The 27,780-nt window shown below is 38.6% G+C and overlaps 1 protein-coding gene across 1 annotated transcript in view; it reads left to right on the top strand.

The window, feature by feature from the left end:
* LOC105695190 (gamma-aminobutyric acid type B receptor subunit 2) overlaps window positions 1-27,780 on the top strand; it is a gene marked incomplete at its 5' end in the record, with an annotated part of 103,689 nt that overhangs the window by 29,891 nt on the left and 46,018 nt on the right. Inside the window, 3 exons of the mRNA XM_023432490.1 lie at window positions 1,351-1,528; window positions 10,944-11,177; window positions 21,203-21,263. Coding sequence (XP_023288258.1) covers window positions 1,351-1,528; window positions 10,944-11,177; window positions 21,203-21,263 — 473 coding nt within the window. The remainder of the gene's footprint in view (window positions 1-1,350; window positions 1,529-10,943; window positions 11,178-21,202; window positions 21,264-27,780) is intronic.

Here is a 27,780-nt window from a genome sequence, read left to right as displayed (position 1 = left end):
CTGTCTCTGTAATATTTCATTTCTATGGGATTCTAAATTGTTCGAGCTAGGTCCTGAAACTCGTGATTTTCAACTGTAAGCCTCCAAAGAGCGTAAAACATTGAAAATGACCAAAAGCAGACAACCTAAGTGCAGATGTGAATACGATGTTAGTGCGTATAACAATTATCACGCCTGGGCCCATCTTAAGATCGTATGAAAAACGCTGAGAAATTTAATCGAGGTCAATAAATTATAATTCATCAATACCCTTCTTGGTGGTAACGTCATTTTGAATACTCAAGTCGTAACATAAGCTGGCGCGTCACGTCACCGACATTTATATTTATATTAGTCTTTTACAGTCTACGTTGAGAATTATACGAACTGAAGCGTTCCATATGTCATTTTGATAAAATAATGATGAAGAGATCGACGTAAAACCGTCGAAATCCCGGGAATTCAATATTCTAACGACTGTCTAGGACTAACGTCGCCATCTGTGATGTTTAGCTGCAACTAAATTTCTTGCTCTAAAACCGCGCGTTAGCCCCGAGACAAGCATTCTCTTGCAATCGTTGGTGAAAGTATTTTCCATATTTTCCCATCTGACTCTGTAGTATTCCATTTCTACGGTATTCTAAATTGTCCGAGCTAGGTCTTGAAACTCTTCATTTTCGATTCTAAGCCTCCAAGAAGGATAAAACATCGAAAACGTGCACAGGACACGCCATGTTGGTTCTAGTCCATGATAAGTAAATAAATTTTGTATGAAAATTGAAATTTCATGATTTTTAGAACTTTCATTATACCTTCCATAATTATATTTTAAACCTTGAATCGAGTCAGTAGACGCAATTTGAAGAAAAGTTTCATATGCGAGCTTTTTGACGCCACTTTCGCGTCGCCTTAAATAGTTTTAAAAATGTCGCGCAAACTCCGCGTTTGGAAATTAATCGCTCTGATTTATCCTTTTTCTTTGAGTTTTGAGGGCATGTACTAATCGGTGATTCATGTGCACATGTTCGCCAAGTTTGGCAGGAAGTACCATACGAGCTTTTCGACGTAACTTTCGCATCGCCTTAAATAATTTTCAAAAATGTCGCGCAAACTCCCCGTTTAAAATTTAATCGCTCTGATTTATCCTTTTTCTTTGAGTTTTGAGGGCATGTACTAATCGGTGATTCGTGTGCACACATTCGGCATGTTTGGCGGGAAGTACCATACGAACATTTTGACGCTACTTTCGCATCACCTTAAATAATTTTCAAAAATGTCGCGCAAACTCCGCGTTTGACAATGGCCGTTCTGATGTACCCTTTTTCTTTGAACTTTTGAGGGCATGTACTAATCGGTGATTCGTTTGCCCAGGTTCGGCATGTTTGGCAGGAAGTACCAATGGGTGATCATGGGCACTTATGCAGAAGAATGGTGGCTTCGGCCAGGAGGAGGCTGCGCACCCTCGGAGCTTTCGGAAGCTCTGCACGGCGCCATCTTGACCGACCTACTTCCGCTTTCCACCGAGCAGCAAATCACGGTTTCCGGAATCGTGAGTTGAAAGTCTTATTCCCGCTGAATGTACACCTCGGGTTCGGCTGATTGCAGAATGATATGCGTAAGACATTCCTTCGGGTATCTTCCTGCGAGATTTCCTGGGCGGCGACTTCGCATTTCAGCCGCCTTCATCTTTATGACGTTTTTCCCGTCGACATTCATTCGGAGATATTGAAACGAGAGGTTCTACTCGAATGTCTTAAGGAGAAATTGATTGCCTAATTTTTATGGTGGTTTCCTTAGGGTACGGTACCACTCATGTATCCTGGGACACTTTATGAAATTCTTAAATTCCAATTCTCAAATGAATCAGGGGAAAAACATTGTCGTGGTAAACGTGAAGGCTGAAGGGGCCAACTAATTAACCGTTTGAGTCCTGGGCGGCGACTTCGCATTTCAGCCGCCTTCATCTTTATGACGTTTTTCCCGTCGACATTCATTCGGAGATATTGAAACGAGAGGTTCTACTCGAATGTCTTAAGGAAAAATTGATTGCCTAATTTGTACGCTGGTTTTCTTAGGGTACGGTACCACCCCTGTATCCTGGGACACTATGAAATTCTTAAATTCCAACTCTCAAATGAATCAGGGGAAAAACTGATTGTCGTGGTAAACGTGAAGGCTGAAGAGGCCAACTAATTAACCGTTTGAGTCCTGGGCGGCGACTTCGCATTTCAGCCGCCTTCATTTTTATGACGTTTTTCCCGTCGACATTCATTCGGAGATATTGAAACGAGTGGTTCTACTCGAATGTCTTAAGGAAAAATGGATTTCCTAATTTGTATGGTGATTTCCTTAGGGTACGGTACCACCCATGTATCCTGGGACACTTTATGAAATTCTTAAATTCCAACTCTCAAATGAATCAGGGGAAAACTGATTGTCGTGGTAAACGTGAAGACTGAGGGAGCTAATTAATTAACCGTTTGAGTCCTGGCCGGCAACTTCGCATTTCAGCCGCCTTCATCTTTATGACGTTTTTCCCGTCGACATTCATTCTCGAAAAAATTGAAACGAGAGGTTCTACTTGAATTTGTTAAAGAAAAATTTGTTTCCTAATTTTTATGCTGGTTTCCTTAGGGTACGGTACCACCCATGTATCCTGGGACACTTTATGAAATTCTTAAATTCCAATTCTCAAATGAATCAGAGGAAAAACTGATTGTCGTTGTGAACGTGAAGGCTGAGGGAGCTAATTAATTAATGCAATAGTGTTGATGCAAGTCGCACGTAACGATGGGGTACAGTGCTGTTGGCCTAGGTTATCCTAAGGAGCACCGATTCCTGATCCCTGTTTGCTTTTTGCGCGCAAGGATCCTATTGTTTGTTTGGATGACTGAGGTGGTCGCGGTCCTTCAGATTTTCGTTTTTACTCCTCAAAGTCTGATTTCGTTCTGATGAGAAAGTTAAGCTGCTTGCTTAAGGTGAAGTGAAACACCCTTCAAGTCAGTCGATTCGAATACAACACTTTTTTCTAAGGGCATTAGACCAAACTGTCCAAAACTTTGACACATCATCATCTATCACATGATCATCTAAGAATTGTCCTGACACATTCAAAATTTGGATTTTTTTTTAAATCGTTTAATTCAGTCCAGACCAGAACCAAAATGACGTCGAGCTTTCATATTTCGATCAATATACAATTATCGAAGGCTCTGATATGAGAATCGAAAGGGTCAGGACAATTTTACGACAATTTAGAACACTCTGGTAATCGATAAACTCGCATTTGAACGGGGTAAAAGCAAAAAAAGTGTTGTATGCGCTTCTATGCTAAAACGATGGGAATACGAGGTCTCGGAGTGAAAATTTAATTGACCTGGAAATCAGAGATGGCGCAGGGAGTCCCTCCGCAGTCAATTAGGGCCCCAGAAAGCATGAATCCTGAGGACTTCTGGAGTTTTACTTCGATTTCTTTATAATTATTATACGAAAACGACAGGTGGAGTATGCCATTTGGTACAACACCCAATAAAATTCGGCACAGCTGTCGATATAAAAACGAACGTCTGCAACGTAGGCATTTAGAAAAATCTTCTTTATCGACGTCGATCAAGTTCCTCGACGTGTTTCACATCACCATAACCACTTGCGCTGGAAAGACGTGCCACATACGTCGAGAATTTGTGAATCTGTGATTTAGCTGCCAGCGCAAGTGGTTAACAGACATCCAAGACCCGAGATTGATGCTTTATCGTCTCTCACGTTTGAAATTGTATTATCCAGAATATTGGCTGAAAAAGTTCTTAACAGACTCTCGTACTCGACCATCTGACATATCGCAGCCGCGCAAACCGCGCTTCTTCGCGTACGTCGATATCAATTAAAACTTGGAACATCGCGTTAAAACTTGGTGAAATATCACATTAAAAGTTTAGATTACCACGTGAAACGCCGTCAAGACCGCTCGGAAGGAAACCTTCCTCCCCAAAGGTGAATATCGAAATATAGCGAGAAGTCGGAGAGACGTTGGGGTAGGTCGACACCAGAGCAAACGCAATTGGCTCGACACGTGACCGACTTTACCATTCCATTAAGGTGAAGTGAAACATCCTTCAAATCAGTCGATTCGAATACAACACTTTTTTTTAAGGGTATTAGACCAAACTGTCCGAAACTTTGACACGTCACTCCTGATCGTCTAAGAATTGTCCTGACACATTCAAAATTTCGATTATATTCGACATCGAGTCGTCGACTTGAATTGACAATATTCGAGTAACACAAGTCAATGATGTAGTCGATTCGTTAAATCACCAACTCGAGTTGTTTTACTCGCAAACTCGTCATTGACTCGACTCATCGTAGCGATGCTATTCGGCATCGAGTTGTTGACTCGAGTTGGCAATATTCGAGTAACACAAGTCAATGATGTAATCGATCCGTTAAATCACTTCAACTCGAGTTGTTTTACTCGCAAACTCGTTATTGACTCGACTCATCGCATCGAATCTATTCGACGTCGAGCCGTCGATTCGAATTGACAGTCATCGAGTAACACAAGTCAATGATGTACTCGATTCGTTAAATCATTTCAACTCGAGTTGTTTTACTCGCAAACTCGTCATTGACTCGGATCATCGCATCGAATCGTCGATTCGACTTGACAATTTCGAGTAACTCGAGTTAATGAAATACTCGATTCGTTAAATCACTTCAACTCGAGTCGTCGCTAATCGAGTTGTTTTACTCGCAAATTGCAATTGACTCGACTCATCGCCTCGAATGTATTCGACATCGAGTCGTCGACTCGAATTGAAAATCATCGAGTAATATTTGTCAATGATGTACTCGATTCGTTAAATCATTTCAACTCGAGTTGTTTTACTCGCAAACTCGTCATCGACTCGGATCATCGTATCGAATCGTCGATTTGACTTGACAATTTCGAGTAACACGAGTCACTGATGTACTCGATTCTTCAAATCACTTCAACTCGAGTCGTCGCTAATCGAGTTGTTTTACTCGCAAATTGCAATTGACTCGACTCATCGCATCGAATTTATTGCCAACTCGAGTCGTTGACTCGAGTTGGCAATATTCGAGTAACACAAGTCAATGATGTACTCGATTCGTTAAATCACTTCAACTCGAGTCGTCGCTAATCGAGTTGTTTTACTCGCAAACTCGCCATTGACTCGACTCATCGCATCAAATCTACTCGGCATCGAGTCGTTAACTCGAGTTGGCATTATTCGAGTAATACAAGTCACTGATGTACTCGATTCGTTAAATCACTTCAACTCGAGTCGTCGCTAATCGAGTTGTTTTACTCGCAAATTGCAATTGACTCGACTCATCGCCTCGAATGTATTCGACATCGAGTCGTCGACTCGAATTGAAAATCATCGAGTAATATTTGTCAATGATGTACTCGATTCGTTAAATCATTTCAACTCGAGTTGTTTTACTCGCAAACTCGTCATTGACTCGACTCATCGCATCTAATCTTTTCGGCATCGAGTCGTTGACTCGAGTTGGCAATATTCCAGTAACACAAGTCAATGATGTACTCGATTCGTTAATTCACTTCAACTCGAGTCGTCGCTAATCGAATTATTTTACTCGCAAATCACCATTGACTCGACTCATCGCTTCGGCTGTACGCGGCACCGAGTTATCGACTCGAATGCAAACTCGAGTTGGCAATGCTTTCGTCCTCGAGTAACTCGAGTTGGTAAAGTATTCGACTCATCACATCACTAAAATTGACTCCACGATTCTGTCAATTTTTCGGAATTTTCACTTCGTGCTTTCTTTAACGTCAATTCCCCCTCTCGCCCCCAGTTATTACAGCAGCGCGGAAAATTTTAAAGTAACATGAGTGGTGGAATAAACGTTTTACACCGGAAATTTCGGCTTAAAAGGCTGAAAAATGTCAGCTCCGCGTAAAACGCGCCGGGAATACGTGCGACTTGAACGTGTAATAATCGTGTTATTCCGTACCGTAAGCGGATAATAAACGTCAACTGAAAATTAAAAAATGGTTTATAGGTCGTACGTCAGGCCGACATTTTCCTCATTTTTCGACGTAATTCTGTTACCAGCTAGGGGAATTTTCATTTTAAAAGTTAGGGGAGTGGAAGGGGTATGCTTGCAGCCCCGGTCATAATTTCTGGAATTCGGGGAATTTATTTAAAAATCTTCTCCTCGTATTTTTGTAATTTACGAGGATGGCGCATATTTTCAACGAGACGGTTCTGAAATTTGGTAAAATTTCAAGATTTCAGTATTTAGGTAAATTCATGTAGTGCAAACTATCATGGTTAACTCAACGTAATTGTTTGAAACTTTAAACCATAAATATCCAGATAAAGAAAACCATTTGCTAAGAATAATTATTTTACAAACACATCACCCTGCAGAAATATTCGACGTACACAAAAAGATAATTGAAAGCTCCAAATAACACGAATATTTTATTAATTTTCAATAAATTAACTCCATGAATAACATTCCGTACAATAGAATTAGTTTCATCCCTAATCAAAATCCTAAATTATAAAATTGAGAAACCACCCCCGAAACTGAACAAAGTTTCGGACAGTTTGGTCTAATACCCTTAAAAAAAAGTGTTACATTCGAATCGACTGATTTGAAGGATGATTCACCTTAAGGTGAAGTGAAACACGTCGAGGAACTTGATCGACGTCGATAAAGAAGATTTTTCTAAATGCCTACGTTGCCAACGTTCGTTTTTATGTCGACAGCTGTTTCGAATTATATTGGCTATTGTACCCAATGGCATACGCCAGCTGTTGTTTTCGTATAATAAATATCAAGAAATCGAAATAAAACTCTAGAAATTCTCTGGATACATGCTTTCTGGGCACCTAATTGACTGCAGAGGGACCCCCTGCGCCATCTGTGATTTCCAGGTCAATTAAATTTTCACTCCGAGACGTCGTATTGCCATCGTTTTAGGCTAGAAGCGCATACAACACTTTTTTTGCCTTTATCCCGTTCAAATGCGAGTTTATCGATTACCAGAGTGTTCTAAATTGTCGTAAAATTGTCCTGACCCTTTCGATTCTCATATCAGAGCCTTCGATAATTGTATATTGATCGAAATATGAGAGCTCGACGCCATTTTGGTTCTGGTCTGGGCTAAGTTAAAAAATTTGTTCCAAAAATCCAAATTTTGAATGTGTCAGGACAATTCTTAGATGATCAGGAATGATGTGTCAAAGTTTCGGACAGTTTGGTCTAATACCCTTAAAAAAAAGTGTTGTATTCGAATCGACTGATTTGAAGGATGTTTGACTTCACCTTAAACCCCGCGAGCCGAAAATTGGCCCCGTAATTTCGGTCCTCGTTTCCCGTGGGAGGAAATAAACCGGCGGTGGCAACGGACACTTGAAAAAGTTAAATCGAGTCACACTCGACTCCGGCCATTCGTCGGGATTCTCCTCCACTCGTGAAAAATCTCGTTTCCGGGCTCGCAACTCGGGCTCGACGGTGGCGCAAACTTATCCTCGAAGAGGAGCTCCCATGGTAGAGCATTCTTCCGACTTTAACCGTGATAAAGTGAAGGGAACTGTTTCCTCCCTGGGCCCTGAACACCATCGGTCGTTCTTATACCGAGATACCTGTTTCCGGAAAAAATCCCCCGAGATATGACAACGGGGGGGAATTTATTTTTGCACGAACGAGAAGCGACATAGGGCAACTTTTGTTTCCCCCGACCAATCGAAGGAAATGGCAGGGGCTATTCACTTAGAAATCGATAAAAATTATTTCATTTCTTAGCACATTCGCAACCGCTGACGTGAATTCACGTCTTTTCAAGTTCTATTCCTGGTTGCCGCTGACGTGGATTCACGTCATTTTAAATTCTATTCCTGGTTACCGCTGACGTGAATTCACGTCATTTTCAAGTTCTATTCCTGGTTGCCGCTGACGTGGATTCACGTCATTTTGAATTCTATTCCTGGTTGCCGCTGACGTAAATCACGTCCATTACGATACACAAGTCTACGCGTAACCAGTTTCAAAATTTCATTATTTTCGCCGGTACTCAGTATTTGAAATGGGCAAAATTTGCCGATCGCGAATGTGTTAAGATACATAAATAAAATTATAATTTTCATCGTTGTATACAGAATCTTAAATTAAAAAGTCAAGTTTATAAATGAATGGCTTTTTAAATAAGATGCACTGTATCCATATTAAACGCACCACCCACGAATAATAAGTTGAAAAATAAAGTTCCAAAAACGCCATATATAAATTTTAGAAAAACTTCCTTCTCTCCTTCAAAGCAAAAGTTACGTATGCCGAGCACATTTCTCTCTCGTTACATAGAATTTAATTAAAGTGAATTTCTGTTAAAATTCCTTGTACTACATTCTTGCCATATTGTAGGTTTTCAGACATTTAACATTTAAAACTCAAACAATTCTAGAAAGGTTCCGCGGTCGAGACTCTTTTATCAAAAATTGTCGTAACACAACACATTCGCAACCGTTGACGTGAATTCACGTAATTTTAAATTCTATTCCTGGTTACCGCTGACGTGAATTCACGTCATTTTAAATTCTATTCCTGATTGCCGCTGACGTGAATCACGTCCATAACGATACACGATACAAATTTGCGGCAACCAGTTTCAGAATTTCATTATTTTCGCCGGTACTCAGTATTTGAAACGGAAAAATTCGCCGGTCGCGAATGTGTTAATTTCATTGAAGAGCATTTAATTTAATGATTACCGATTTTTATTTGAAAATCATAATCAATAATGTTGCTTTTACCTGGTACTTATCGTTAATGATCGATAAAGCTAATTAAACAATCATAAATAAATCACCAAAAAGTCGCGAATGGAAGAGCAATAGAAAAAAATAAAATCTGAACAATATTAAAACTTATCTATAGGTGAAGAATACAATAATCACGACGTGACGTTAGGTAAACGAGTAAAACATTTGACAATTTAAATATGACATGCAGGGTAATACGCTCTAAACACGCGTGATTGCCAATGATTTCCTGTGATTTCCTCTGGTTTCTAAAATTCTTTTTCCGATGTACTGTTTGTATGAAAACGATATCCCACGGATTTCACATGATTTCCAATGATTTCGATCGTTGTTACCTGGTCCAAACGATTTTAAAACGTGTTACATTCTTCAAATAAGGCTCTTAATGATTTCCAGCTGACGTTCATGCGATTTCCGGCATTAAAATGCGGGATTTCCTGAGTAAATACCCCCTCGGGCAAATCGCATTTGCGCCTCCCCCGTTGGAATCGAGATTTTCTGCTCTTCTCGATTAATTAAATATTTCAAAATTTCTCCCCCGAGAGACTAACTCATATCGAAATGCGATGCTATGTATCGGGAATGTTCTGTCCGGCTAGTTTGTCGGGCAGTTGTATGAATCCCGATTGTTATTTGCAAGTAGATTTGCAACTTCTAATTCGTACAACTGCTCACGTGAAGAAGGAATGTACCCGAATGATGTGAGACTTGTCGCGTCTGCAATGGTCCACATTTAAGGGGTAAAACAACCCCCCAAAGTTTGGCGAAAATTAATATAAAAATCGAATTTTCGCCAAACTTTGGGGGGTTGTTTTACCCCTTAAATGTGGACCACTGCAGATAAAAAGAACACGTGTCTCTTAGGTTTTGGTGTTCTTCAACATATATAAAAAACAATAAGATCGACGGCGGACAGTCGGGAATGTTTCCTTCTAAGTTGACATCTTCAAAAATTCTGTTCATACAATGTTTTAGAATTATTTTTTGTTCCGTACCTGCAGCTCTAACACTCACGGTGTCCAAGATGACCAATTTAGTAGAGAGGTACGCGATTCTGAGGTTATCCGTATCGGGCGATGATGAATACGAAAATGTAATGCTTCCTCCAGCCTTCCTTCTTGGGCTGTCTTCGTTTTCTTCAAATCCTACAATTCGTTCTATTACCTTGTAATTGTAGAAGATGAAAATTCCTTTAACAAATTTCAGATATTGAGGATCAATAAGGGTCAGAATATTATTGCAGGAGAATGAAAAACAATTTAACTACAACAGGGAAAAATTATAGTTTAGTTCATACCAACCGCGGTTTCGTAGTAATACATTATTATTGTAAATTGCTTCAAACATTACGTACAAAACTAAAACGCTAAATCGTTCCATACATGACGAAGATGCATTAATAATTACTTCTGTTTATATTACGTTGAGACGTTAGCATAAATTTTGTATTTTTCTGTTTGTTGGTCTTTTCTGTTTTGAAATTTGCCGCCAAATTCGCGGGCTATCCTTCTTGCCCTCGCTCGGGATCGGAGGTAGAAAGGGTAGAGAAAATGTACACTAGGGGTAGATGCCCTCGCAAAACGAACAGCGACGTCTGCATCCCTTCCGTTAAAACTAACGCCAAAGTGTACACTTTTCGTAAAAGTGTAAAAAATGTAGGCAAAACGAACAAACCTAAAGTTTCAGACGGTTCGATTCAATACCCTTAAAAAAAGTGTTTCATTCGAGTCGACTGATATGAGGAGGATTTCATATTATCTTAAAATTGTCCAACGTTATTGGAAAATTGCAACGTAATCTTTCTGCGCTTAGTGTCATAATATAATTCAATTCATTGGCAAATTCGCCTTTGTATTTTCCTGTTTGTTGGTCTTTTCTATTTTGAAATTTGCCGCCAAATTCGCGGGCTACCCTTCTTGCCCTCGCTCGGGATCGGGGGTAGAAAGGGTAGAGAAAATGTACACTAGGGGTAGATGCCCTCGCAAAACGAACAGCGACGTCTGCGTCCCTTCCGTCAAAACGAACGCTAAAGTGTACACTTTTCGTAAAAGTGAAGAAAGTGTGGGCAAAACGAACAAACCTATGGACACTTTCCTCTACTACGATTTAAAAATATCTATCGTTGTCGTATTTCCTATTTTACAGACGCCGGACGAGTACCAAGTGGAGTACGACTCGAGGAGAGGTACCGAGTACTCGAGATTCCACGGGTACACCTACGACGGGATCTGGGCCGTGGCTTTGGCAATACAGCACGTTGCTCGTCGGATAAGGCATTATCGGCGAAACCAGACAGTAGCCGATTTCCGGTATAGGGATGCCCTTTGGGAGCGCCTCTTCCTGGAGGCCCTGAAGAACACCAGCTTCGAGGGAGTCACTGTGAGTTCCTATGGAAATTCAATAAAATCGGCTCAATTGGCCATCGCTTTATCTCTGGGTCCTGATTTTACTCGATCAGTCGCATTCCCTGTAGCAACGAATATTGGTAACAGTTTCGGGTGATATTGACCCAATACTATCTATCGGTACGATACTATCCATTACTAGCAGATATTGAGTCAATATAATATTTCGCGTCCTAGTAAATATTAAATGCAATGAAGGTAGAATGTACATGGAATGTCGTTTTTTACTCGATCAGTCGCATTTCCAGCAGCAACGAATATTGGTAACACCTTCGGGTGATATTGACCCAATACTATCTATCGGTACGATACTATCAGTTACTAGCAGATACTGAGTCAATATAATATTTCGCGTCCCAATAAATATTAAATGCAATGTAGGTAGAATGTAGAACGAATGTCATTTTTACTCGATTAGTCGCATTCCCAGTAGCAACGAATATTGGTAACAGCTTCGGATGATATTGACCCAATACTATCTATCGGAAGGATACTATCAATTACCAGCCGATACTGAGTCAATATAATATTTCGCGTCCTAGTAAATATTAAATGCAATGAAGGTAGAATGTACATGGAATGTCGTTTTTTACTCGATCAGTCGCATTCCCAGCAGCAACGAATATTGATAACAGCTTCGGGTGATATTGACCCAATACTATATATCGGTAGGATACTACAAAGTACTAGCTGATACTGAATCTATATAATATTTCGCGTCCTAGTAAATATTAAATGCAATGAAGGTAGAATGTAGATGGAATGTCGTTTTTCACTCGATTAGTAGTCGCAATCCCTGTAGCAACGAATATTGGTAACAGCTTCGGGTGATATTGACCCAATACTATCTATCGGTACGATACTATCAATGACTAGCCGATACTGACAAGAAAGGTATCCCAGGTCGATCTCTCCGATTTCATTTCTTTTATAATATGTTATAGTAGAGTAAAAACTAAGCGACACGTATTTTTTTTTAATCTGCCATTAGACACTTTAAGGGAGTGAAACCACCATCCAAAGTAAGGCATGTCAAGGGGCGATTTGGCAGTTTCACCCACAAGAACATAATATTTTTTAACCAATCCACCTGGAAAAGCTTTCTCATAGCAAGAAATGAAAAATATAATTTTCAATTAAAAAAGAAATTAAGGGGTGAGCTACCCCTAAGTATGATTACGTTTATACAAAAATGGTCAAATTCAAGTCTAAAAATCTGAAAAAAGTATATGTTGTGTATGAACACGAAGGAAATACGTGTCTTTGGATTTTCCCGAAAAAAAGTATTGGCCGGGGCAACTACCCCCGAACGCTTACCCCTTATTTTTTTTTTTACTTGAGAAAATTATATTTTTCATTTCTCGTTATGAGAAGCCTTTTTCATTTGGATTAATTGAAAAATATTATGTTCTTGTGGGTGAAGCTGCCAAATCGCCCCTTGACATGCCTTACGTGGATGGTGGTTTCACCCCCTTAAAGTGTTTAATGGCAGATAAAAAGAAATACGTGTCGCTTAGGTTTTAGTCTATTATAACATATTATAAAAGAAATGAAATCGGTGCGTTCGACGTGGAATACCTTCCTTGTAAGAGCGCTTAAAGGAGCCCGACGTTTGGTCCAATATTGCCTGCACGGTCAGACGAATTTCGCCCATATGTCTAAATGGCTGCATGTTCAAAGTGTTAAATGTCAGATTGTGTTCTTTTTAGAGGTCTTGTAGAACGCAAATCTGAATCTTCAATGAAACAACCGTAAATCCCTTTAAAAAATGCATTAATTTAACTTATCTGATCATTATTCCATTTTCTGAAACATGGATTAGATTAGCCTTAGATTTTATTTCAGGTTTGAGAGTGAGAAGAGCTCTACATTTTATTAAATACACATTTTATGTTCCTTTACGTATAGAATCAATGTCTCTTCGCTTCTATTAAAAATAATGTTTTAGGGCTAAGGACATCTATTTAAGTGAAAGAAATTATTTTCGCCACTGAGGGAAGAACAAATGAAACCGATAAAACAGGATAATCATTAGTTGGTAATTTGTTCACGCCATTTTCTTGCGAGCCGTCTTTGCGATTAATTGGTTTTCCTAACTCGGTTATGAATTGAAATTGGCTCAGACGATCTCCAATCAAGTTTGATTTGACTGGACCCTAGTAGCACAAAATATTTGTCCTATATTTTCTATATATTTAACGAATATCGTAAATTTTGTAAATATTTAGCAGACATTTTAAATATTTGCGAAACGTTTACTTCAGAATATTATCCCTGTAATATTTATATAATATTACCTCCATGTGTTTTCATAATATTTTTCTACCAGATATACAAAACATTTCGTTTTATGTTAATACAAGCATTTCTTAATTATTATCTGCCGTATACATTAAAAACGTTTTAAAAATATTTAAAATCAAAATCACACGTTTTGCTCTCATAATGAAAAGCGGAACGAAAATATTAGAAAAATTTCTCGTGTTTTTTGATACCAAATGAAGTGTTCGATAATAGTCGTGAAGTAAAAAATGTATTTTTATTATGTTAATATGTTANAGTTTATAAATTAATTTGGATCAAATTTGTACGAATTTCTAATTCTTGATGTATAAACAAACATGTAGCACCGTTTTTTATTAAAATCGCTTGACTGACATCATTTCATTTATCATAAGATTTGGTTTAATGAACTGAATTTCAGTTCAATTGACCAATGCTGTTTACTTATATCAGTTAAAGTACTTTGGTTAAATCGATTTCTCACATTTATGAAATATTGCGTAAAAAACTACTTTAATATTCAATCTCATCAACTATTTGTACGATGGCACTCCCACGATATATAAATAAACAATCATAAAAGTATCTAAGAGAAATAAACATTTCTAATAGTTTATAAATTATTATAGTGTTAAAGAAATTTGCATGAATTTCTAATTCTTGATGTATAGGCGAACACGCAACACAGTTTTTTTTATTAAAATCGCTTGACTGACATCATTTCGTTTATTTCAAGATTTGGTTTAATGAACTGAATTTCAGTTCAATTGACCAACGCTGTTTACTTATATCAGTTAATGTGCTTTGGTTAAATCGATTTCTCACATTTATGAAATATTGCATACAAAACTACATTAACATTTAATCTCATCAACCATTTGTACAAAGGCACTCTCACGATATCTTAATAAACAATCATAAAAGTATCCAAGGGAAATAGACTTCTAACAGTTTATAAATTAATTTGGATCAAATTCGTCCGAATTTCTAATTCTTGATGTATNATGTTCGCATACGCAATAGACCGCTAATTTAAATATATTCATTATTGAATTATTATCCATTAGGAGTATTCCGATCTTTTATGCACAACTCCAAACACTAAAAGTGATACATAAATCTGAATGAAAATTAAATGATCACTAAAACGTAAATAACTTTATTATTTTGAAAATTGTGCAATTACATTGCTATAGGTTGTCATATCTATCAACAGTTTATTAGGTTTAATTCTTATTCAGCTTCAGCCGTAACTTTATGGATTAACTAAGTGTTCTGTAATCCGAGGAAATAATGATTTACGGGTTTGCTAAATACATTTAATTAAATATGAATTTACCTGGAATTTAATCGGCTCAGAGAGAGGGTACTTCGACCCGTTTAATTCCCGCCGGTTTAACTAAGCTTCACTCCAATTGACTAAATGATTTAATTGTTAATGACACATTGCGGGAATCCAGCGAATCGGTTTAGCAGAATCTCCCCAATTGCGCAACTCTGCTAATCGAAATACGATACTGTCGCACCAATGGAATTAAAGTGGATCAGCAAGCATTTTATTTAAACTAAATGTTATTCGCTCGATACTGCATCTATAAACCTTTGCTTTTCATTTAAGGTGAAGTGAAACACGTCGAGGAACTTGATCAACGTCGATAAAGAAGATTTTTGTAAATGCCTACGTTGTCGACGTTCGTGTTTATATTGACCTCTGTATCGAATCATATTGGGTATTGTACGAAATGGCATACTCCACATACCGTTTTTGTACAGTAATTGTAAAGAAATCGAAGTAAAACTCCAGAAATCCTCCGGATTCATGCTTTCTGGGGCCCTAATTGACTGCAGAGGGACCCCCTGCGCCATCTGTGATTTCCAGGTCAATTAAATTTTCACTCCGAGACCTCGTATTCCCATCGTTTTAGCATAGAAGCGCATAAAACACTTTTTTTTGCCTCGATCTCGTTAAAATGCTAGTTTATCGATTACCAGAGTGTTCTAAATTGTCGTAAAATTGTCCTGACCCTTCGTTTCTCATATCAGAGCCTTCGATGCTTGTATATCGATCGATATATGAGAGCTCGACGTCATTTTGCTTCTGGTCTAGGCTAAGTCGAAACATTTTTCTTCGAAAATCCAAATTTTGAAAATGTCAGGAAGAAATGTTAAGGCTTTATACTGTAGCTTTTGCAAACATTTTACGTTATGATGGGCCTTATTACCCCAAGGTTTTACCCCAAGGAATTAAAGTGGATCAGCAGGCATTTCATTTAAACTAAATGTTATTCACTCGATACTGCATCTATAAACCTTTGCTTTTCATTCAAGGTGAAGTGAAACACGTCGAGGAACTTGATAGACGTCGATAAAGAAGATTTTTGTAAATACCTACGTTGCCCACGTTCGTTTTTATATTGACCGCTGCGTCGAACTATATCGGGTATTGTACCAAATGGCATACTCCACCTGTCGTTTTCGTACAATAATTATAAAGAAATCTAAGTAAAACTCCAGAAATCCTCCGGATTCATGCTTTCTGGGGCCCTAATTGACTGCAGAGGGACCCCCTGCGCCATCTATGATTTCCAGGTCAATTAAATTTTCCCTCCGAGACCTCTTATTCCCATCGTTTTAGCATAGAAGCGCATACAACACTTTTTTTGCCTTTATCCCGTTAAAATGCAAGTTTATCGATTACCAGAGTGTTCTAAATTGTTGTACAACTGTCCTGACGCCTTTGTTTCACATATCGCAGCCTTCGATAATTGTGTATTGATCGAAATATGAGAGCTCGACGCCATTTTGGTTCTGGTTTGAACTAAGGTAACAAATTTTTTCCAAAAATCCAAATCTTGAATGTGTCAGGTCAATTCTTAGATGATCACGAGTCATGTGACAAACTTTCGGACAGTTTGGTACAATACCCTTAAAACAAAAATTTGTATTTGAATCTACTGATTTGAAGGGGGTTTCACTTCACATTAATTCCCCGTTAGTAATGACTTCCAAGTAATTGAATTAATTAAATGGCACAAATTGCGGTTAAATCCTTCGAAACCGTGTAAATCAGTTGAGGACATATTTACTTTTACAGTTTGTTAAATAACATAATTCTGTTTTTCGTCAGTTGAATCCGATTAACCTTGTCGGAACAATATATGCAGACTCACGTAATGCATTCAATTGAGCATTCATTAATATGACATTTATTCGCTTTAACGAGATTGTAGTTAAATCCGTCTAAAATTTAATAACTAAATGGTATTCCGTTTGCGAATGTAATTTAATTGCAAGTGATTAATTGAAGAGACTCGACGAAACGATATAGTTGAATCGCCATTCAGGCTATTTCAATATAATATAGCAGCAACAATGATGAAGAGTAAATTGAGTTTTGTAAATTGGAAATAGTTTGCTTAAATTAGTCGAAATTATGCAGTCACATATTTTCTTTATTAATGCACAAGTATTAAATTCCAACTTGTATTATGGTTCTTTTTTAAAAAAAGGAACTTCATTTATTTATGCTCTTTCCATTGCCGCAGTTAGCCCGAACATCGGCTCATATTTACCCGGACGGACTTTAAAATGCAATAAAGTCTCTCATTGTCCTGCAACGGGGATTTAAACATTTAATGCTTTGACGACTTCGGTAACTACGTTTGCAGCAAGTTAGACAATTAAGTTCTCGTTCGTGAATTCGTTTCGAAAACTGTTGCATTTTATTCCTCTTTCCCTGGTACCTCAATAACGAGAATATGCCAGATGTATAAGCTTAAGGTGAAGTGAAACCCTCTTCAAATCAGTCAATTCGAATACAACACTTTTTTTTAAGGTTATTAGACCAAACTGTCCGAAACTTTGACACATCATTCGTGATCATCAACTTAGCCCAGACTAGAACCAAAATGGCGTTGTGCTCTCATATTTCGATCAATATACAATTACCGAAGGCTCTGATATGAGAAACGAAAGGGTCAGGACAATTTTACGACAATTTAGAACACTCTGGTAATCGATAAACTCGCATTTGAACGGGATAAAGGCAAAAAAAGTGTTGTATGCGCTTCTATGCTAAAACCATCGGAATACGAGGTCTCGCAGTGAAAATTTAATTGACCTGGAAATCACAGATGGCGCAAGGTGTCCCTCTGCAGTCAATTAGGACCCCAGAAAGCATGAATCCAGAGGATTTCTTGAGTTTCACTTAGATTTCTTGATATTTATTATACAAAAACAACGGCTGGCGTATGCCATTGGGTACAATAGCCAATATAATTCGACACAGCTGTCGACATAAAAACGAACGTCGGCAACGTAGGTATTAAAAAAATCTTCTTTATCGACGTCAATCAAGTTCCTCAACGTGTTTCACTTCACCTTAAATACCCTGTTTGCTCATAGAATGCGTTAGTGAGCATATTAAGTTACTATGGACAGCCCATACTCTAGTTTTGTATGAGTTTGACACCTGTCAACGATAATCAGGGCACATCATCAGTAATTTCATACAACAACATACATTTTTCCTTAGGTAATCGTGTCTAGTTTCTTGCAAGAAGAGCATATGCGGGAAGATCTGCTTTTCTGCTTCAGTTTTAAGAAATTAGCTGCCGAATCGCATCGAATGCTTGTGGAGGCCTATGGCGACAGTGCTTTAATGGAAACGACGTGCAGAGATTGATTTCGTTGGTTTAAAGACGGCAATTTTGACCCGAGCGATAAGAAGCGTGAAAATCGGCCAAGGAAGGTCGAGGACCATCAACTACAGGCTCTTTTGGACGAGGACGGTACCTAATCGTAAAAATGCTTGCCGAGCAATTGGATGTTCCTCAACCAGCCATTTCCATGCGCCTACGTGCCATGGGAAAGGTTTGAAAGATCCGAAAATGGGTGCCGCATGAATTGACCGATAGGCAGATGGAGCGACGCCAAAACACATGCGAAATCTTACACGCCAGACAAAAAAGAAAGTCGTTCCTGCATCGGATGGTGACTGGCGATGAAAAGTGGATATTTTTTGAGAATCCTATACGCAAGAAATCCTGGGTTGATCCCGACCAACCATCAAGATCGTCCGCAAGACCAAATCGCTTCGGACAGAAGTCGACGCCGTGCGTTTGGTGGGATCAGCAGGGTATCGTCTACTAAGAGCTATTGAAACCTGGTGAAACTGTCAATGCCTACCGTTCCCAACAACAACCGATCAAATTGCCCCGTGCTCTGCGTGAAAAAAGGCGGATTATCGGCAAAGACATGACAAGCTGATTTTCCTCCACGACAACGTCCCATCGCCCCGGTCAAAAATGGTCCGAAACTACTTGGGAGCTCTCAACTGGGAGGTGCTACCCCATGCCGCTTATTCCCCAGACCTGGCCCCTTCCGACTACCCCTGTTTTCGTCGACGGGCCCCGTGCTCGCTGAGCAACACTTCGATTCTTACTGAGACGTCCGACAATGACTCGATGAGTGGTTTGCCTCGAAATAGAAGGAACTAAACTGCAGTGAATTAGGCCCCAAAAAAGCATGAATCCAGAGGATTTCTGGAGTTTTACTTCGATTTCTTTATAATTATTATACGAAAACGACAGGTGGAGTATGCCATTTGGTACAATACCCAATATAATTCGATACCGCTGTGAATATAAAAACGAACGTTGGCAACGTAGTCGTTTAGAAAAATCTTCTTTATAGACGTCGATCAAGTTCCTCGACGGATTTCACTTCACCTTAATGCCTTTCAATTAAGGTCCTCTCTTCTTACAATTAGCCGAACGCGAAGGCGTGGCTTCGCTTTAGTGTCGGAAGTCTGAAAATTCACGGGAAACTTGGAGGATCGGAGATGAAATTCTCCAAGTAGAATGGCGGCCGATGAGGCGCGAGATGCTGGGGGATCATCAAATCTCGTTAACGGCGACATACCCGATACCGTTGCATATTCTCCGTACTCGCGTTTACGTCGACGACAACGGCTTTTCAACGCGTCGTCGACTCGGTAATTCGACCTAAAATTTGATTAACTTAGAAAGTGTCTCGTTGCCTATCAAGAAACTCGGTAGAGTTTCGAGCCAAATACATTTTTGAGCGAAAAACTCACAGGGTCGGGTGCTGAGAGAAACGTGCGTTTGAGCTCGAGCTTCGACTCGGTAATTCGACCTAAAATTCGATTAACTTAGAAAGTGTCTCGTTGCCTATTAAGAAACTCGGCAGAGTTTCGAGCCAAATACATTTTTGAGCGAAAAACTAACAGCGTCGTGTGCTGAGAAAAACGTGCGTTGAGCTCGAGCTTCGACTCGGTAATTCGACCTAAAATTTGATTAACTAAGAAAGTGTGTCGTTGCCTATCAAGAAACTCGGTAGAGTTTCAAGCCAAATACATTTTTGAGCGAAAAACTAACAGCGTCGGGTCCTGAGAGAAACGTGTGTTTGAGCTCGAGCTTCGACTCGGTAATTCGACCTAAAATTTAATTAACTTAGAAAGTGTCTCGTTGCCTATCAAGAAACTCGGTAGAGTTTCGAGCCAAATACATTTCTGAGCGAAAAACTAACAGCGTCGGGTCCTGAGAGAAACGGGCATTTGAGCTCGAGCTTCGACTCGGTAATTCGACCTAAAAGTTGATTAACTCAGAAAGTGTCTCGTTGCCTATCAAGAAACTCGGTAGAGTTTCGAGTCAAATACATTTTTTAGCGAAAATCTCACAGAGCCGGGTGCTGAGAGAAACGTGCGTTTGAGCTCGAGCGAGACGCTACAGAGTCCTATACGCCAAGGATCGAGATTTCAGGAGTGGGGGAAATGGGAATCTACTCTCTCCATTGCTATAGAAAAAGAAATGAACGTCTGATCAGCTAAAAAAATCAAGCAAAAATTCTAGAATTTTATAAAATTTACTCGACTGAAGTGAAACACGTCGAGGAACTTGATCAACGTCGATGAAGAAGATTTCTCTAAATGCCTACGTTGCCGACGTTCGTTTTTATATTGACAGCTGTGTCGAATTATATTGGCTATTGTACCCAATGGCATACGCCAGCTGTTGTTTTCGTATAATAAATATCAAGAAATCGAAGTAAAACTCCAGAAATTCTCTGGATTCATGCTTTCTGGGGCCCTAATTGACTGCAGAGGGACCCCTTGCGCCATCTGTGATTTCCAGGTCAATTAAATGTTTACTCCGAGACCTCGTATTCCCATGGTTTTAGCATAGAAGCGCATACAACACTTTTTTTACCTTTATTTCGTTCAAATGCGAGTTTGACGATTACCAGAGTGTTCTAAATTGTCGTAAAATTGTCCTGACCCTTCCGTTTCCCATATCGGAACCTTCGATAATTGTATGTCGATCGAAATATGAGAGCTCAACGCCATTTTGGTTCTGGTCTGGGCTAAGTTAAAAAATTTTGTCCAAAAATCCAAATTTCGAATGTGTCAGGACAATTCTTAGATGATCAGGAATGATGTGTCAAAGTTTCAGACAGTTTGGTCTAATACCCTTAAAAAAAAGTGTTGTATTCGAATCGACTGATTTGAAGAGGGTTTCTCTTCACCTTAATATTTCCTCACTAAAATCAATATTTCTCCATTAAATCTGGAAAAATAAAGACCTTATCTATAAATCGGTAATTCGACCTGTTGCGGTACAATTAGGTATATACTAAATCTCGGTACGTTTAGTGTTAATACTGTATTCATATTGAGTAATGTATTTTTGATTCCAGGGTCCCGTGCGATTCTACGACAACGAGAGAAAAGCGTACATCTTGCTGAAGCAGTTTCAGAGTACGTATAAATGTTTACATACGTGTACATTGTGTACATTCAACAAGCCGGGTTAAAACGCAAACCATCAGTTTTTCTCTGCCATCCATCGTTTTCCGGAAACACGGTTCAGATAACGTGTAATCTGAAATAAAAGAAAAATACGCCGCCCGTTTCAGTGGTTTTTTTGCGACGCTTTTTTGCACTATAAGCGAATTTTTCTTTTTATAACAAAAATATTCTGCAACGAGCTTCGCTAGGAGTTCGTCGATGGCGAATAAAATGAATTTCTTTCCCTCTTTTTTGCGCCTCACGTTGTGCAGTATTAACGCAGGTGCATTGCGCTTAATTATTGTATCTTCGGAAGTGATATTCAAATATTGGAAATTATTCAACCGGCCACGCTGAATATCTAAAATCCATATAACATTAATTCAGCAATTTACGCAAATTGCCTCACGGCTTGCCCCTTATATACATATAAATCTTCATCGATTTTACAAATTTTATTCCGGTAATACATTTTTAATGAAAAATTAATTAAAAACTGCCCCTGCTCCGTATAAATTGATGGCGAAGTTTCAGATAGTTTCATGCATGAATTCCTAAAAATGGTAAAAGATCACTTTTTTATGAACTTCCGCTACATCGAATATTTAAAGACCGTGTAAAAGTCATTATCTGTAACCGAAATTGTTTTTTAAGCCAAGAGCAAATGGATTCAACTATTTGTACGATGGCACTCCCACGATATCTAAATAAACAAGTTTATAAATTATTATAGTGTTAAAGAAATTTGCNTCAACTATTTGTACGATGGCACTCCCACGATATATAAATAAACAATCATAAAAGTATCTAAGAGAAATAAACATTTCTAATAGTTTATAAATTATTATACTTACCGCATAATAAAAAATATAAGGAATATTTTAATTTGCAGAATGATAGTTATAACATCTAAATTGCTTAAATATTTTCATCGGACTGTAGAACAGTCCCATGAACATCGAAAGGAAGCATAGTACACCTCATTTACTATGCTCTAATTAATTAAATAAAATACTTATCTAAATCATAAGTTATTCTTAATGTAGCTCTTTTACTTTAATATGCTTAAGAGTCTTTACAGAAAAATGTGAGATTTTTTATTAACGTTCAGTATTTACCGAAGAATGTTACCGAGCTTTTTTTTAAACTTTTTATATGCCATTGTCAATTTATGTTCTTCACATCAATAAATCCATGTAAAAGTTTATTAATTAGATTTAAAACTATCCGTGACCCGATCATTTTACAGTAATATATATGGAATATTTTTATTAATAGTATGACAATACTTTTTGAACATCTGAACAAATATTCCTGTGGATATGGTATGATTGTCCACCGGGCAGACATTCTGCGTTCCATGAATATTCATTGTATATCTTAAATATTTGCATCATATTCTAGAAACAACGAAATATTCGCCGTGAATATTCGTAGAACATTCATAGGTTCCAGAAATGTCATTTGGGCTTTTCGCCCAAATAAACTATTACCTTTTAAACAAATACTAATTGGCATCTTGTGCACTTAGATATAATTTTAATGAAATGCGATGAAATTGATTAAAAAATTAATTATGTATTTAAGTTAGGACAAAACATAACATAACAAAAGATTCATATTAAAGCTGCAGATAATTCCTTGCTTTAATCTCAAAAAATCGTGGGAAATAAATGTTTGATTAAATTGAAAGCTAAATCTCGGTTAATCCAAGTAGTGAATCACATTTACTCCTTTACCACCCCCTCGGCATCGGACATGCAATTTATTAAGAAAGGAAAACGAGGGTCTATATTTGACCATCTCCTCCGGCAACCCCTAACACGATTAAAGGGGTGGTGGAAAATGTATGCTTGTTTTATGTATTTTTGCGAAAACCGCAGGCCAGGCGGGAGGGGGGTGAACAGATGAGCTTTCTCGATGAATTGTGGAGCTTTAAGGGGTTACACCACTTTGACCCACCCAAAAATTACGGTTTCTCAAGAATTTTTCTTTCAGAATTAAAACGTTTTTATCCAAATTAAAGTACAGGAAGGTATCATACTACTATTAAACAAGAAAATGCTTTTTTGTATTTTTCATATTTACAAAAATGGCGGCTTGAAAGGCGATTTACCGGAGCGCTGCGAAAATCGATGATCGTGCGGTGGGCACGATAACTCAGTCCAGGTTTAAGTTAGAACAATAAACGAAAAAGAATTAGTTTCTGTAGCCCAAAAGCTAGCCAAATACGTAGCCGTTTTCAAAAATATGCATTTTTCACAAAATGGCATCGATTCGAAAGGAAAGATACGTATTTTGTCCTAAATTTCGTTAATTAATGTTGCATAAAAAAATGCGAATATCAATACATTGAAAAAACCATACGTATTTCGCTAGATAAACATATCGAGAATAAAATAAAAAAATAATCAAGACGATTGATTGAAAATTAGCGGAGCTAGAGTGCCCACCGATTTTTAAAATGCAGTTTTAAGAAAAACGCGTTTACACCTATACACCTGCCCACCGCACGATCACCGATTTTCGCAGTGAGCGAGTTTAATATTGGGTTGTTCGGAAAGTAATTTCGTTTCGTAATTAAGTCCTCTGTTTCCCAACAGAGGACTTAATTTTTTTTTTTACGGCAAAATTCACACTTAAGCCGCATAAACATTATATACTTTGACAACTGATCTAGCAAGGCTCGCTTGTGAAAAAGTTTGATTGATTCTACGCAGTAGTTTTCGGTTGGTACCTTTTCAAATATGGAAAGTGAAAAGCGGCATTTGCGGCATATTTTACTTTCTTACTATAGAAAAGGTAAAAATGCTGTTCAAGCGATAAAAATTATCCGACGTGTATGGAGAAAATGTATCGACGGAACGCCAGGGTCAAAACTGGTTTGCAAAATTTCGGTCCGGCAATTTTGATATCGAAGATGCCCCACGTTCTGGAAGGGCACTTAAAGCTGATGAAAACACAATGAAGGCATTAATTGATGCAAACCGGTGAATAACAACTCGTGAAATCGCTGAGAGATTTAATTTATCGATTTCGACCGTTCATGATCATTTGAAACGCCTAGGTTTAATCTCAAAGCTGGACATATGGATTCCTCGTGTTCTTCCGGAAAGAAATTTGTGTCATCGCATTGACGTCTGTGATTTGCTTCTCAAACGTCAAGAAAATGATCCATTTTTGAAGTGCATCATCCCTGGGGATGAGAAATGGGTTGTCTACAACAATGTTACCCGCAAGAGATCATGGAGTAAAAAAGATGAACCGGCTCAAAGAACTTCGAAAGCCGAAATTTATCAAAAAAAGGTGATGGTATCTGTTTGGTGGGATTTCAAAGGAATCGTTTTTTTTGAGATTCTACCGAACAATCCAACGATCAATTCCGAAGTGTACTGTCACCAGCTGGACAAATTGAATGATTCACTTAAACAGAAGAGACCAGCATTGATCAATAGAAAAGGTGTAGGGTTTCGCCAAGATAATGCGAGACCTCATGCAAATTTCTTAACTCGCCAAAAGATTGTACAGCTTGGATGGGATATCCTGCCAGCCCCACCATATTCTCCAGATCTGGCACTTTTTGATTATTACTTGATCCGGTCTCTACAAAATTTTTTAGACGGTAAAACCTATACTTCAAATGAGGAGGTCAAAAATCACCTGGATCAGTTTTTTGACAGCAAAAACCAAACATTTTATGAGCGTGGAATCATGCTCCTGCCAGAAAGATGGCAAAAGGTATTGGACCGGAATGGACAAGGTATAATTCAATGAAATATTTATTCGCTATAAAAAAATCGTCTTTCATTTTCATAAAAAAAAACAAAATTACTTTCCGAACAACCCAATAGTAGTATAATACCGTACTGTAACCCAATTGGATGATAACGTTTTAACTCTTAAAAAAACCGTAATTATTGGGTGCGTCAATGTGGTGTAACCCCTTAAGGATGCTTTTGGAAAATGGGCAGGGTCCGGGGGTGAAAAGTGCCGGAAGCGGAAGCTCGCGGGGATTCCGAAAGGCGAGGGGCCGAAGGGGAGAGTTCCTCGGTGCTCGCGAGATGTGTTTACGAAAGGGAGGCTGGATGGAAGGGGTTAGGTTGCCGGGATGTATGCCAGGACTTAAAGGGGAGGACATTCTAGGGAGGTGACGGCGGAAAACACCGAGAGCCGCCGACTTTCGAGCTTGTTGTCGCTTGAAATCCACCCTTGCATTTAGGGCCAAGAGCCCGAGAAAGGTCTCGCACCCCTGCACGCCGAGAGGAGCCATTGTTGCATAAATGCACAGACATTTTTTCCGGATTCGACGTCCTCAAGCCGGCGAAATAATCCGCCCCCGAGAAAATGTTTCTCCGCTGTCTCTCGGTTTTTTTTTTTGTTCTTTCGGTCAAACGTTAAAAAGTGTAGAGTTGCATGGAGTCTACACTGGGAAGATGAAACGTTGAAAATGTGATTATCGATACAATTTATGGGATATGAAGACCAGGCATATTGACCAAATTTGTTGGTAATGTTTAATTGTGAGGAAGATAATGAGAATTTCTGAATATATGCCCGCACACCTCTTGGCGACATTGTTGCATAAATGCACAGACATTTTTTCCGGATTCGACGTCCTCAAGCCGGCGAAATAATCCGCCCCCGAGGAAATGTTTCTTCAGCCGTCTCTCACTTTTTTTTTTTACGGTGAAACGTTAAAAAGTGCAGAGTTGCATGGAATCTATTGGGAAGATGAAACGTTGAGAATGTGATTATCGATACAATTGATGGGATATGGAGAAGACCAGGCACATTGACCAAATTTGTTGGTAATGTTTAATTGTGAGGAAGATAATGAGAATTTTTCAATATATGCCCGCACACCTCTTGGCGACATTGTTGCATAAATGCAGAGACATTTTTTCCGGATTCGTCGTTCTCAAGCCAGCGAAATAATCCGCCCCCGAGGAAATGTTTCTTCAGCCGTCTTTCACTTTTTTTTTTTTTACGGTGAAACGTTAAAAAGTGCAGAGTTGCATGGAATCTATCGTAGAAATGAAACGTTGCAATTGTGATTGTTTGTCGATACATTTTATTGGATATGGAGGAGATCAGGCATATTGACCAAATTGTTGGATAACATTTAATTGTTAATGAGATATTATATATTATATTATGCGAGGTCCCAGATTTACGCCCTGAGGACAGGAACAATCGCTCACGTTGACGACGCGACGGAACAACTTGGAATGAGAAAGGGACCTCTCTGTCTAACCTCCTCAACCTACCCCCACTCCCACTATTGCTTCTTCATGTCTATAAGCTCTATGGCGCAAATGTTCCTCCATTTTGAAAATTACAACGCGAGATCCTCCTCAATCTACCCCCACTCCTACTATTGCTTCTTCATGTCTATAAGCTCTATGGCGCAAATGTTCCTCCATTTTGAAAATCGCGACGCGAGATCCTCCTCAACCTACCCCCACTCCTACTATTGCTTCTCCATGTCTATAATCTCTATGGCGCAAATGTTCCTCCATTTTGAAAATAGCGACGCGAGATCCTCCTCAATCTATCCCCACTCCTACTATTGCTTCTTCATGTCTACGAGCTCTATGGCACAAATGTTCCTACATGTTGAAAATCATAACGCGAAATCCTCCTCAACCTACCCTCACTCCTACTGTGGCTTATTCATGTCTATAAGCTCTATGGCGCAAATGTTCCTCCATTTTGAATATCGCAACGAGATGTAACGAGCGGTAAAGGGAGCTCGTGATATCTCATATCGCGCATTTTCCGGGATATCGTGACGTCAAACGCGTTAATAACAGTCACCGCTGCTGAATCTGCGCTGTAATGCTCAACAAAAACGCGATCGGCCCGATTTACGGGAATTTAATATTTTTTTCAGCAGGAAAATTCTATGGCCGCGCCTCGCGTTTCGAATTTACCCGGAATATCGGAAAGTTACGCGCGATTTCACGGAAAAACGAGTCAAACGATCGAAATTTAAGATCCGGTTAAAATTCCGATGATAAAACGCACAACAGCTGAATCCTACACTAAGAAAAAAATTACATTGAACCATGGACATATTTCTGTAAATAGTACCAAGGAAATGTTTCTTTAAATGGTACCAAGGAAATATTTTTTTAATAGTACCAAGGAAATATTTCTTTAAATAGTACCAAGGAAATATTTCTTTAAATAGTACCAAGGAAATATTTCTTTAAATAGTATCAAGGAAATATTTCTTTAAATTGTACCAAGGAAATATTTCTTTAAATGGTATCAAGGAAATGTTTCTTTAAATAGTATCAAGGAAATATTTCTTTAAATAGTACCAAGGAAATACTTCTTTAAATAGTACCAAAGAAATGTTTCTTTAAATTGTACCAAGGAAATATTTCTTTAAATGGTATCAAGGAAATGTTTCTTTAAATCAAGGAAATATTTCTTTAAATAGTACCAAGGAAATACTTCTTTAAATAGTACCAAAGAAATG

This window comes from Orussus abietinus, unplaced genomic scaffold, assembly GCF_000612105.2.
Source record: "Orussus abietinus isolate OABI.00-Male unplaced genomic scaffold, Oabi_2.0 scaffold269, whole genome shotgun sequence".
Classification (NCBI taxonomy): Eukaryota; Metazoa; Arthropoda; class Insecta; order Hymenoptera; family Orussidae; genus Orussus; species Orussus abietinus.
This window is presented reverse-complemented; position numbering and strand designations above follow the sequence as displayed.